At 45.8% G+C, this 13,800-nt stretch overlaps 1 protein-coding gene across 1 annotated transcript in view; it reads right to left on the bottom strand.

The window, feature by feature from the left end:
* Positions 1-11,126: 11,126 nt before the first annotated feature.
* slc39a6 (solute carrier family 39 member 6) overlaps positions 11,127-13,800 on the bottom strand; it is a 45,900-nt gene continuing 43,226 nt past the window's right edge. The window contains exon 12 of the mRNA XM_014139142.2: positions 11,127-12,742. Coding sequence (XP_013994617.1) covers positions 12,590-12,742 — 153 coding nt within the window. The 3' untranslated portion in view covers positions 11,127-12,589. The remainder of the gene's footprint in view (positions 12,743-13,800) is intronic.

Here is a 13,800-nt window from a genome sequence, read left to right as displayed (position 1 = left end):
TAAATATGTTTGCTAAAATGATGAATGTTTTCTATTGTTCCTTTGTACATGCTGAAACAGTCTCATTAGTTTTGGGCTAAACTATGATCTGTAAACGTCTACTACCCTTTTTAAAAAGTTGTTGAGAGAAATTAGCACTCGTCAACCTCAGACGTGTATTAAGTATGCGTGTAAAGTGGTTTTGAGTGCTGAAAACCTAAACTTATAAAACGTAATTGACCTGGAAAGATGGTCGACAAAACAGACACCCTTGTGAAGTATTGTGTGAGTTGTTTCTTGTTGAATATGTAATATAAAACATTATGTTAAACAAAATGTTTTATATACACTGAGTTTACAAAACATCAAGAACACCTGCTCTTTCCATGACATAGATGGACCAGGTGAAAGCTATGAACCCTTATTGGTGTCACTGTTTAAATCCACTTCAATCAGTGTAGATGAAGGGGAGGATACAGGTTTAAGGATTTTTAAGCCTTGAGACAATTGAGACTTGACTGTGTATGTGTGCCATTCAGAGGGTGAATGGGCAAGACAAAAGATTTAAGTGCCTTTGAACGGGGTATGATGCCAGGTGCACCTGTTTGTGCCAAAAACTGCAACACTGCTGAGTTTTTCACGCTCAACAATTTCCTGTGTGTATCAAGAATGGTCCACCACCCAAAGGACATCCAGCCAACTTGACACAACTGTGGGAAGCATTGTAGTCAACATGGGCCAGCATCCCTGTGGAACACTATCGACACCTTGTAGAGTTCATGACCCGACAAATTGAGGTTATTCTGAGGGCAAAAGTGGGTGCAACTCAATATTAGGACAGTGTTCCTAATGGTTTGTACACTCAGTGTATGTTCGTGTCCGTATGGCCTTTCCCGGGTTAACCGTGTGTTTAATTTAAACCACATTGTTCCATAATGTTATCAAATAAACCTGTTCACTGTACCAGTAGTGTGCAAACATTGGGTGGCACAGAAATAAAGGAAAATGTTGTGAGTCTGGTAAAATAGTCTGTGGTGTTATGTAGGGTATAGCAATATTTCAAATAATAATGTTACTACAGATTGCTAGCTCTATCCATGCTTTTCCTGAAAATGTCTATCTGATATTATAGCTAGCTAGTATATTCCAAAAGTATGGAAGGCTGCTTTTGTGCTGCCACTCCATAAGGGTGGGGAGACTAGTGTTCTTGATCATTATCGTCCCATTTCTAGACTTTCTTGTCTAGCTAAGATTCTTTAATATTTGGTAAATGTACAACTTTGTTGTGCAACTTAATATTAGGAAGGGGTTGCTAACGTTTGGTGTACTCAGTGTATATGCTTCAAACTACAGATCTAAGGGCATTGAAGTGGTAAACATACTGGCATAAAAAGGCAAAAAGCATTAAAGAGAAAATACTTTTACCCACGTCACACTTCAGCGTTGTCTCCATGCTGCTGCGCTGTTTGTTGCTACTTGGCTACCTGTCAAACTTTTAGTTTTTGACTAATAACCGTTTAATCAAACTCTGCATTTAACAAATTTACTAACATCTTAGTTTTGTTCTTGTGCTACTTTTTTCATTCAACTTTTCACCCCGGACACTTTATGTGGACATGGTTCTACAGTCCCCACAGCCGGACAATTTTCTCAAGGCTTCTGGAAAGAAATGTCTGCATGCTCATCCGGTGTCGCTCATTCAGCCGAACAGAAACTTTCAACCGATTCTCCCCATTTAGCAACGAGTCGGAGTCAGAGGCCGAGCCTTTTCAGGTCTCTACTCCTCCCGTTACGGGGTCTGAGCCTTCTCCGGCCTCTACTCCTCCCGCCTTCTCCGGACTCTACTCCTCCCGTTACGGGGTCTGAGCCTTCTCCGGTCTCTGCTCCTCCCGTTACGGGGTCTGAGCCTTCTCCGGTCTCTGCTCCTCCCGTTACGGGGTCTGAGCCTTCTCCGGTCTCTGCTCCTCCCGTTACGGGGTCTGAGCCTTCTCCGGTCTGCTCCACCCGTTACGGGGTCTGAGCCTTCTCCGGTCTCTGCTCCACCCGTTACGGGGTCTGAGCCTTCTCCGGTCTCTGCTCCTCCCGTTACGGGGTCTGAGCCTTCTCCGGTCTCTGCTCCTCCCGTTACGGGGTCTGAGCCTTCTCCGGTCTCTGCTCCACCCGTTACGGGGTCTGAGCCTTCTCCGGTCTCTGCTCCACCCGTTACGGGGTCTGAGCCTTCTCCGGTCTCTGCTCCTCCCGTTACGGGGTCTGAGCCTTCTCCGGTCTCTGCTCCACCCGTTACGGGGTCTGAGCCTTCTCCGGTCTCTGCTCCTCCCGTTACGGGGTCTGAGCCTTCTCCGGTCTCTCCTCCTCCCGTTACGGGGTCTGAGCCTTCTCCGGACTCTGCTCCTCCCGTTACGGGGTCTGAGCCTTCTCCGGTCTCTGCTCCTCCCGTTACGGGGTCTGAGCCTTCTCCGGTCTCTGCTCCTCCCGTTACGGGGTCTGAGACTTCTCCGGTCTCTGCTCCTCCCGTTACGGGGTCTGAGCCTTCTCAGGTCTCTGCTCCTCCCGTTCCGGGGTCTGAGCCTTCTCCGGTCTCTGCTCCTCCCGTTCCGGGGTCTGAGCCTTCTCCGGTCTCTGCTCCTCCCGTTCCGGGGTCTGAGACTTCTCCGGTCTCTGCTCCTCCCCTTACGGGGTCTGAGACTTCTCCGGTCTCTGCTCCTCCCGTTCCGGGGTCTGAGACTTCTCCGGTCTCTGCTCCTCCCGTTACGGGGTCTGAGCCTTCTCAGGTCTCTGCTCCTCCCGTTCCGGGGTCTGAGCCTTCTCCGGTCTCTGCTCCTCCCGTTCCGGGGTCTGAGCCTTCTCCGGTCTCTGCTCCTCCCGTTCCGGGGTCTGAGACTTCTCCGGTCTCTGCTCCTCCCCTTACGGGGTCTGAGACTTCTCCGGTCTCTGCTCCTCCCGTTACGGGGTCTGAGACTTCTCCGGTCTCTGCTCCTCCCGTTACGGGGTCTGAGCCTTCTCAGGTCTCTCCTCCTCCCGTTACGGGGTCTGAGCCTTCTCTGGTCTCTCCTCCTCCCGTTACGGGGTCTGAGCCTTCTCAGGTCTCTCCTCCTCCCGTTACGGGGTCTGAGCCTTCTCTGGTCTCTACTCCTCCCGTTACGGGGTCTGAGACTTCTCCGGTCTCTGCTCCTCCCGTTACGGGGTCTGAGCCTTCTCAGGTCTCTCCTCCTCCCGTTACGGGGTCTGAGCCTTCTCTGGTCTCTCCTCCTCCCGTTACGGGGTCTGAGCCTTCTCAGGTCTCTCCTCCTCCCGTTACGGGGTCTGAGCCTTCTCTGGTCTCTACTCCTCCCGTTACGGGGTCTGAGCCTTCTCCGGTCTCTACTCCTCCCGTTACGGGGTCTGAGACACCGAAACCTCCCACCATTAGCTCTGACAAATTGAAAACCCTAGTCATTGGTGACTCCATTACCCGCAATATTAGACTTAAAGAGAATCATCCAGCGATCATACACTGTTACCAGTGGGCAGGGCTACCGATGTCAAGGCTAATCTGAGGAGGGTGCTGGCTAAGGCTAAAACTGGCGAGTGTAGAGAGTATAGGGCTATTGTTATCCACGTCGGCACCAACGATGTTAGGATGAAACAGTCAGAAGGACAGCAAGCACAACATAGCTTCAGCATGTAAATTAGCTTGAAAGATGTGTCGGCATCGAATAATTGTCTCTGGCCCCCTCCCAGTTAGGGGGAGTGATGAGCTCTACAGCAGAGTGTCACAACTCAATCGCTGGTTGAAAGCTGTTTTCTGCCCCTCCCAAAAGATAGAATTTGTAGATATTTTGCCCTCTTTCTGGGACTCACAAACAAGACCAAGCCTGGCCTGCTGAGGAGTGACAGACTCCATCCTAGATGAAGGGGTGCTCTCATCTTATCTATCAACATAGACAGGGCTCTAACTCCTCTAGCTCCACAATGAGATAGGGGCCAGGCAACAGGCTGTTAGCCAGCCTGCCAGCTTAGTGGAGTCTGCTTAGTTTTCCCCATTTAGACTGTCTGTGCCTCGATCTAGGTCGGGAAAATCTAAACATGGTGGTGTTCACTTTAGCAATCTCACTGGAATAAAGACCTCCTCCATCCCTGTCATTTTTGAAAGACTGTGATAATACCTCTTAACTCAAAATAGGGCTACTTAATGTTAGCGCTCTCACTTTCAAGGCAGTCATAGTCAATTAACTAATCACTGATAACCATAACCTTGATGTGATTGGCCTGACTTAAACATGGCTTAAGCCTGATGAATTTACTGAGTGAAATGAGGCCTCTCTTCCAGGTTACACTAGTGACCATATCCCTTGCGCGTCCAGCAAAGGCAGAGGTGTTGCTAACATTTTTGACAGAAAATTTCAATTTATGAAGAAAGAAAACATATTTTATGTCTTTCGAGCATCTAGTCATGAAATCTGTGCAGCCTAACCAGCACTTTTTATAGCTTCTGTTTACAGGCCTCCTGGGCCGTATACAGCATTCCTCAATGAGTTCCCTGAATTCCTATCAAAACCTTGTAGTCATGGAAGATAATATTCACATGGAAATGTTCACAGACCCGCTCCAAAGGGCTTTTGGAGCCATCATCGACTCAGTGGGTTTAGTCCAACATGTCTCCGGACCTACGCATTGCCACAGTCATTTCCTGGATCTAGTTCTGTCCCATGGAATAAATATTGTGGATCAAAATGTTTTTTTCTCATAATCCTGGACTATCGAACCACCATTTTATTACATTTGTAATAGCAAACAAATAATCTGCTCAGATCCCAACCAAGGATTATCAAAATTTGCACTATAAATTCTCAGACAACCAATATTGCTCAACGACACACATATCTCCCAATGCCTCAAACCAAAGAGAAAATAAAAGTTTATTAACTCAAACAAACCGGCCATAATATCAACCTGTGCATGAGAAGAAGCCAAGCTTGCCGAGTAGCCTATGCTAACATTTCAGCATAATAAAGGCACAGGTTATTTTTACGGATTATTTCGTAATAACAATATCTTTCTCATTATGTTATCTTTTTCGTAATAACTAGATAATGTATTACTTCGTTATAACAAGTTATTGAATTATTTCATAACGTGAAAAAAAGAGTGGCAGCAATACACCACCATAGCCGACACAGCCGAAGCCATCTCTCCTCCATCCCTTGTTTGCACAGAATCATAGACTGTCACAGAACCCTCGTGGTGAAAAGCGTTTACTTCCTGTTATCGCCATCCACGCTGCCGAAGCCTCTCCTAAGAATAAACCCTCGTGGTGAAAAGCGTTTACTTCCTGTTATCGCCATCCACGCTGCCGAAGCCATCTCTCCTCTATCCCTCGCTAGCACAGAATCATAGACTGTCACAGAACCCTCGTGGTGAAAAGCGTTTACTTCCTGTTATCGCCATCCACGCTGGGCGCAGCGAAAATAGATACATAATTGCCAATCAAACTGACCTGGACAGAATCAGCTACAGTACATTGCATCAGTGGAGTGCAACATTGTAACTAGCGTGCCTGCAGCCTTTCTCTGTACCTCTGTTGCTTGTGGTGTTTTGTTTTTTCCCCCATTTTTTTCTTTCTTCTCTCAAGTGAAGCTAGGTGGATTGCAACCTGCTGTATTTTTTTATTATAAATAAATAAAATGCACATTTCAAGAGACTGAAGAACGTAACTCATAACTAAGGAAAATAGGCTGATCTACTCAACTGAGGACTGTTGAAGCACTGTAAAGCCAAGATGCCTGGCAAGGAGGAGGCTCAAACACTGAAGCTTTCTGAAGAGACCCAGCTCCTTCTAAATCACATCCAGGATATAAAGCAGCGACTTCAGACTGTGAAGAAGCACCTAGATGAATGGGTTGAGCAGCAGAACAAACATCTTGGTGAGGTTGATGACGGTAGAGAGAGATCCGGGAGGGTGAGGGGGGGGGGCCGGCCCATACCCGCCTTTCTACATGGATGGAATGAGACAATCACTGATGCCACAGCCATTCAAGATGCCACAGCCATTCAACATGCCACTGCCGCAGCCAGCCAGGCCCGTCATCCCACATATCCAGCAGACACCTTCAGCCAGCCCCAAGCCTTAGAGCAACCTGAGAACCAACCGCCCAGGAATATCACCAGGATTTGACAATGTCAACAATGTCATCGATATGTACAACTCGCAGACAGTTGATGTGGTGGCCACCTCCACTCAGGTGCCCGCAGCGGTAACAGTGACCGTCAACATGGCCTCAGCCCCACGACACGACACTACCTTCTCGCTGGGGCTCGTCCAAGGCACTATGCAGTGGCTCTGGACCCATATGCCCAGCCGGTCAACCATCTGGACCCAGGCTATACATGACACCAGGGTTACCAGGCTGATGTCTACTCTGGCTGGCCTGTTTCCACGTAAGAACATGATCAACAACAAAGCCACACATCAGCTACAAAGCCTCAATGCCCACCATTCATCATAGCTGAGAATGGCTACTCTCTGCCTAATGCAACGGCTAAACACTATGAGCCCCGTTACCTCACAGACCATGTGAACAATGGACATGGTCAGACTGATGGCCTCTCAGCTACTTGCCACCCTAATGAATCAAGGCAGAGGCAGACAAAGTACACAGGCTGCACTTCTGTCTCAGCGGCACTAGCAAGTTTGTGTGAGCACTACCAGAACATATCCGTGAGTCCTACCAGAGCCTAACTAGTAAAATGGCTGCCAGGTTTGGACAGAAAGACCAAGCAACCTCGGTGGAGTTTGTGGAGGAAGTACGGCACCTCGCTGCCATAGCCTACCCGGGGATGGAACAGCGGCTGCTGGAACATCTGATGCCTTCCTAAAGGGCCTAGGTGATCAAACAGCTGGCTTACGACATCATGCACCCTGAACCCCCTACTCTGCTGTAGTTCATCTCCACCTACGAGCAGAACTTCAAAGCCACCATTGGCAGGGATTCCGACAAATCAAGAGAAAGACGCGTGGCCTGGACAGGCCAACAGGATGACCCCTCAGACCTGGAGGAGGCCAGCTCCACATGCCTACAGCTGGAATCCAGCCAAACGCTTGTAGAAAAGGTGGATAAGCTACACATACAAATTTTAATTCTTTCTGAGGCGGCCAGGCCAGGTCCGCCAACACATGCCCCACTGAGCCAAGAACACACATCTCATCCTCCCCAGGAAGACGGGGATCAACAATATCAGAAAGCCAGGGTCGTGTTCGCTTCAGGTCCCCAGACTCAACACCCCTATAGGTGCATACTTTTTCTTTGGGGAGGAGGGGCACTACAAGAGGAATTGCTCATGCTCACCAAGCCCCCCTCTCACAGAGCAACAATCTAACAAGCCAACCGTAAGCAAGATTACAACTGGAGTGGACAGGATAAAGACAGGTCAGAGATCATACAGGTCCAGGACAGCACTAAGCCATGGTCCAAGCCTACGCGTTGCTCCCTCTGTCGAAGACATGCTCATCCATGCGGTGGTGAAAACAGGCGCCAAAGCTGCTATAATGTCTGAGATGTTCAAGCTGCTGTCACAAAGAGAACAACCTAATGAGAGAACAGTGCATCTCAAGAATGCAGAGTCTGGCAAGGAAATAAATGCAAAGGGAAGAATCAAGGCCAACTTCGATGGGCTCCATCTCCCTGACATGGAAAATCTGAGTGACGCCAATCCAGGACCCCCTTCTGCTTGGCCTGGATCTGATGCAAACAATCCAGGACCCCCTTCTGCTTGGCCTGGATCTGATGCAAACATAACAATCCAGGACCCCCTTCTGCTTGGCCTGGATCTGATGCAAACATAACAATCCAGGACCCCCTTCTGCTTGGCCTGGATCTGATGCAAACATAACAATCCAGGAAAAGTCTGTCAGGACAGAAGCTGTTCCTACATTCGTCAGCGAACAGAGCCGTTTCGACTACTCGATCTCCAGAGTGAACTTGGAGAAAGACACCACTATACCTCTGGGGAGCGAGTACCTGGTCTGGGGTGAAGTCCACTATCCTAAACCTGACCTGCATGCTGTTCAAGAAACCTACAATCCTTGCTGATGGAGTGTCGAAAGGAAGCTCTCGCTGACTGAAATGCAGCTGAGGGTCCCAGTCAGAGTGTGCAATCAGTCTCCTACAAACAAGTCTCTCGCAAACGGCTTCTGCCTCAGCTTCTTGGTGGAGGCTATCCCATCTCTGCGCCAACTGAGAAGGGGACGTCACCAGAGGACCCCTCTAGTTTAGTCACAAGAAGACACAACACTGCCGGCTCCAGACATAAGAAGAGTCGGCGCCGTTAGCTCGCTGGATCTTTCAGAGCATCTACAGTCCTTGTATGCCAAGTCCACTGACGCTTTAACGGTGGACCAACAAAAGAAGCTGATCAGGCTGCTGATAGTGCACAAGTCTGTGTTCTCTGCCCAGCAATGCAGACTTTGGAAAATTCTCAGCTGTCACTCACCACATCGATACAGGAGCAGCAAGACCTATTTGCCAACCTGTAAGACGCACACCCTTGGGTTTACAAAGTTAAGAAAAATAACACCTGCAGACAATACTGATAACAGGAGTTGTGGGGCCATCCAGCTCTGAGTGTACCTCACCAGTCATCCTCGTCAGGAAGAAGGATGGAGGTGTACATTGGTGTGTTGACTATAGAGGGATCAACGATTTCACTCTTCAATTCTCTTCCTAAGATTGAAGTATGCCTGGATGTCCTGGAAGGCACAAAGATCTTCGACGCTGGACTTCCATCCAGGGGCTCAATGTATGAATTTATGGTCGGATGAGAATTGTGGTATAATCATTGGCCAGAATGGAGAATTGGCTGCAGCGATGGTCAGCACACTGCACCAAGGGGTGAACGACAGCAGGGGGATCTGATAATTGCTCACCTCTCCTGCAATAAAAATGTTGAATGCAGAATGGTGATTGAATGTAAAATAAATCCTTGCCACCAGTTGAGAAGAGCTGATGTTGCTAAACTAGTCCCATATCTGTATGTCCACTCACTCACATCCACTAATCTATAAACCAGGGGGTCAGTCTGAAGTTATAGACAGGATGAGGGAGAGCGAATTCTCCACCAGAGTAGGAGTGCTGATCTAGGATCAGGCCACGCTCCATGTAATACTAGTATTCATTCTTATATTTTGCAAATGCTTAGTCTGGATTGTTGTGTTAGGTCAAAGTGGACCCTGTACATAAATGAAATAGCACTCTAAATCCATATGAACATGTACTGGCTACCTAGCGCTGTAGTAGTAGCAAAAACAGCATACTTGTATCAGCTGTTATACATTAACTTCATGACAAAGAGCTTATACATGGGCTCCAGTATTCAATTTACCCTCCTATGGCCACCACCACTCCTCCAGCCACATCGGAAACGCCAAGACAGACAGGCTGGCAGGCATACAGACAGACGCATACACACGGTCAGAGAGCTAGGCAAAATAGACAAATGTAAAAGAAATGTTGTTATTCATGAGTTGCACATCCGTCACTGGGCCGCGTCATGCGTCCTCAAGTCGCACTCTGCCGGCAGCGCCATAGTGGTGCCAACAAGTCGTGATAGATAGAGGCTAATGACTGTTTCATCTAAATAACACTATAGTGGCCTGGAAATATGATGCTTAGTAGGAAACAACTTAGTCATTACTGTCATGTCGTCAAATGGATGGTAGAACACATTGCATCAAAAATAGCTAGCTAGCAATACTAACGTTAACTTAAAATCCTGTGGTCTCCCCTCAATCTTAACTAGCCTAGATAATGTTATACAGCTAAAATCAATATGGCATCATCAAAATGACGACAAAAGTTTATAATAATAATTTGCCTCCTTTTGCAATGTCGTTGTTTTAACGTTACTTGTTCTTCAAAATAGACATAGCGATCCCCTCGAGTAGCTAGTTTTATTGTATCATTCATATAGCTTGCAAGCTAGCTAGTTGGCTATGCTAGAAATGATATAATCACGTTAGCTAATTGTTTCAATGCACCTTCCACATGTGAAATTACAAGACAAAAATGATCCTTACTCTTAATGTTCCTCCATGTCCTCTTCTTGGTTGTGAAGGTAATGTATCGCTAGCTAGCTGATCTCGGTCCCAGAGACTTCCGACCAAACATGCACTCCATGGGGGTCTACAATATGAAGTAAACACCTGCCTGTTTTTGGGGTCACCACATACAGTACCCCGCTTGGATGCATTAGTTTGTATCCGTGAATCTTCACGTCAGCCCAGTTGATGAAGAAAGAGTTATTCTATGTCAAGGAGGTCCAATGTTTTTTTCCCCCGTCTGTAGAGCCTTTGCTTGAAGGCTGAACATGAATGATGAATAAGAAAAAGGTAACAAACAAAATACGTAACCCTACCTATGAGGAAATTAGATGTGATATGTTAAACTAAAAAGTTATACAATTATATAAAATGTTAAAATGCTTGTTCAACTTATCACAGTTGTATGAAGTAGCACCTACAATTCAAGTAGCTCATGTTATTTCAACATGGTACAATGACCAATGACTTGATAAAGGTAGTGATTACATTACCTACACACAAATACATAAACACACAGAACCTGCTAATGGATTTAGACTGCCATCCAGTGGTCACCAAGAGCTCAAACGACTAAACTCACATTTTCTCTGGAAGCAATTTTCAGTGGTAGGCATGGGCGATATACCATATCAGGATATTCCAAATACCGACGGTATGATTAAAAGTATAATAAAGACATCTAATAAATGATATCCAGCTCAGGGCTCCAGCTAATGCATTTGTTTTGCTAACTAAAAAAATTGCCTCCAAAAGAAATGTTACGAGTTTAGCTTAGTGTCAAGATCAAGCTTCTTGGTTACAGCAGACATTCAAATTGTTTTGTGCCCCCCACAGTATGAAAATCTGAATACTGCCCAACCCTATTCAGTGGTACTCTGTCAATTGAGTTCAATGTTAGAGGACCTGCCCGAGCAGCATAACTACTTTCAAGTTCCAGATCGAAAGTACATTTTACATTTACATTTAAGTCATTTAGCAGACGCTCTTATGCAGAGCGACTTGTCTTTTCAATGTACACGTTACATTCTTGTCGGTGCAGTCAAACTCAACTTATCCAGTGAGGCCAAAGAGGTGGTGGTAGGCAATAACTTTAATTTTCTTCTGGAATGTAAAGTTACACATATTACATCCAAAGCTGCCTGACGTACACAACAGTAAAATAATGGCACACAAAATGGTTCTCTTCATGATGTACCTCTTCCTAAACAGTGTGTGAAAGAGATGAAAACATAAATTTTTCCTGACCAAAGGTTTGGTTATCTTTTCAAAACACAGCGAGATGAGATTATGGCACGATAACTTAAAAACATAATACCACTTTGTGGCTTCAATCTGAACAGACATAGATCACACATTCATCATAGGACCTTTGAAAGAAGTTACCACTATAATCACTTAGTGAAGAGAAAATTAATTCATGTATCAGATCGATCGATATCTATCTAGTCCATTGACTGGATATCCTACGGACACTGGCTAAATTAACAAACTTAGGGATAGAGATGGAGCCTTTCTTCTCTAATAGACTACTTTCATGGGAAGAAAATGCTCAACAGTGTTACTTATGAGATACTGTACCTCTGAAATAGCTCTGCAAACCAATGCTAATTTACAACACGTTTACAACCAAGTTTCCTCTGTGAGGACAATGTAACAGACTTAAGACTGATCTAAGTCGTCCCCCCCCCCACCGAGTATAACACTATGCACACAATTCCAGAGGCATAGTGATATTAACTGCCCTTAAATTGGCTTGATTCATTTTGATTGGGCATTTAAAGACTTGGTGCACTGTTACCAAGGAGGTGGGTTAGGTTGGGATTAAAACAGGCTCAAACCGACTGGCACATACAATGTTTAAAGTCACAACCTGTGGTATAGTGCCCCAAAATTGGGCATGAAGCCTCATTGCCCAATCAATGAGCTTTCACTTGACCCTTGTGGATTTGAAATAAACACAACATTAAAAGGATTGGCCCTTGTTCTGACGCCCACAAACAAAGCTTGTCCTTTCCAAACATCTCGTCAACAAAACACGGTCCTCCATTTTGTTTTTTTTTACTGTAAATCTTGACCAGAAATAAAACATGAAGCACACTGAGGGAAGACAGACAGCTATGCAACACCAAAGGTTTGACAGACATAAAAAACACATACAGAATACATGCCAATTGACATTTTTGAAACAGGTGAACGAACCTTGACCAAAAAGAAATGTTCATACTAATCATTTCTTTTTCACTTCTTGGAGGAGAGGAGAGGGAAAGACACAGGAATGGCTGACTCGTGATGTGGCCACTTGGCAGGTGAGACACATGGCGCTTGGTCCTGTCAGTTTGAGGAGTGTTTCTCAACACTGCTGGTTTTCCAAGGATGCCTGTGCATGTGGGCTTACAATCAAACTTAAGGCTACATTCTGTTCTAATCAACTAACCATGTTCGATTAATCTACTCCTTCTCCCAGTACCAAGTTCGGTTTGGAATCAAACCTGCAAACACAGGGGTCCTTGGAGACCAGGATTGAGATCCATCAGTTTAGAGGTCTATTTCCAGCTGGATTTTATGTTCAAAGATTGCGATGAGCAGCATGATGCAGAAGCCCAACAGGATGCCTGCGTTCTGGAGCAGGAAGAAGCCGCAGTGGCTGAAGCCGTGGTCCCCAGCATCGTTGTGGAGCATCTCCGGGACCTGTGAAACGTCAAACATTGGGTTGTACTGAATGGAACTTATCTGGGAAAGCAGCTTCTAATTCAAGGCATAGAATCAAGTAAACAGGCCAAGCCTGCATCCCCATTCTCGACCCTTCTGCTAAGTACACAATTTTACACTTTCTTGAAAGAATTTAACAATGGTGGAAATGCTCTCCAACCAATAATTACACCAACCCTTTGCTTTTAAATGCATGATGGTAGGGCTGCACGATTTATCAAATTTATATTGAAATTGCTATATTGACATGTGCAATATCCATATCACAAGAGATCTATATTTTTACTATATTTTGAAATGCCACTAAGCCGCTTGTAATGTAAATTTGTGGTAACAGAAGCCTCCAATCACAGACGCACCTTAATTGTATTCCTGGTCGAGAAATTGCTATGCAGCTTTGGAAGACATCGCATGCATTCAACATGGCCACAAGAGGTCAGACTTGAGGGGACTTAACTGGGCTGTACAACAGTCAGCTGCCTGTGACAGCCCAGTCAGTCCCTATCTGCTTCTCTCACGGTGTGTGTGTGTGTGTGTGTGTGTGTGTGTGTGTGTGTGTGCGCATCCCGGTGTGTGTGAAGAGGCCATATGGTTCAGAGGGCCACTTATCAGCAAGCTTAGCAAAAAGCTAAGCAACAGTACAATTCTGTTTGCCTTGGTGGGATGGGTCTTTTTGACAAGTCCTGCTGAACCAGCATAACAGATGGTAATGACTGTTGGTAAAAAAAAAAAACTCAATGTTGCTCTGTTGGTGGGAGGACAACTGACTACTGCTAAAAACATTTGTAAGGCCTGAAAATTAGAGGTGTAACAGTTCACCAACCCCACGGTTCGGTACGTATTGCCGTTTTGGGGTCATGGTTTCCATTTAGCAGGAAAATGAAATGTCAACAGTTAAATAAACAAAGATTTAGTACAGTAAGAAAATGCAAAGTGTTGGTATTCCTGATTCCATAGATTATCACGAGACATGACTGATGAGAGAACAAATCAGGAACACCAACACTTTGTATTTTCTTAAATTAAAACACAATACT

The sequence above is a fragment of the Salmo salar genome, chromosome ssa14, assembly GCF_905237065.1.
Source record: "Salmo salar chromosome ssa14, Ssal_v3.1, whole genome shotgun sequence".
NCBI lineage: Eukaryota > Metazoa > Chordata > Actinopteri > Salmoniformes > Salmonidae > Salmo > Salmo salar.
The sequence above is the reverse complement of the archived record's forward strand: the minus strand, read 5'-3'. Positions and strand labels throughout refer to the sequence as shown.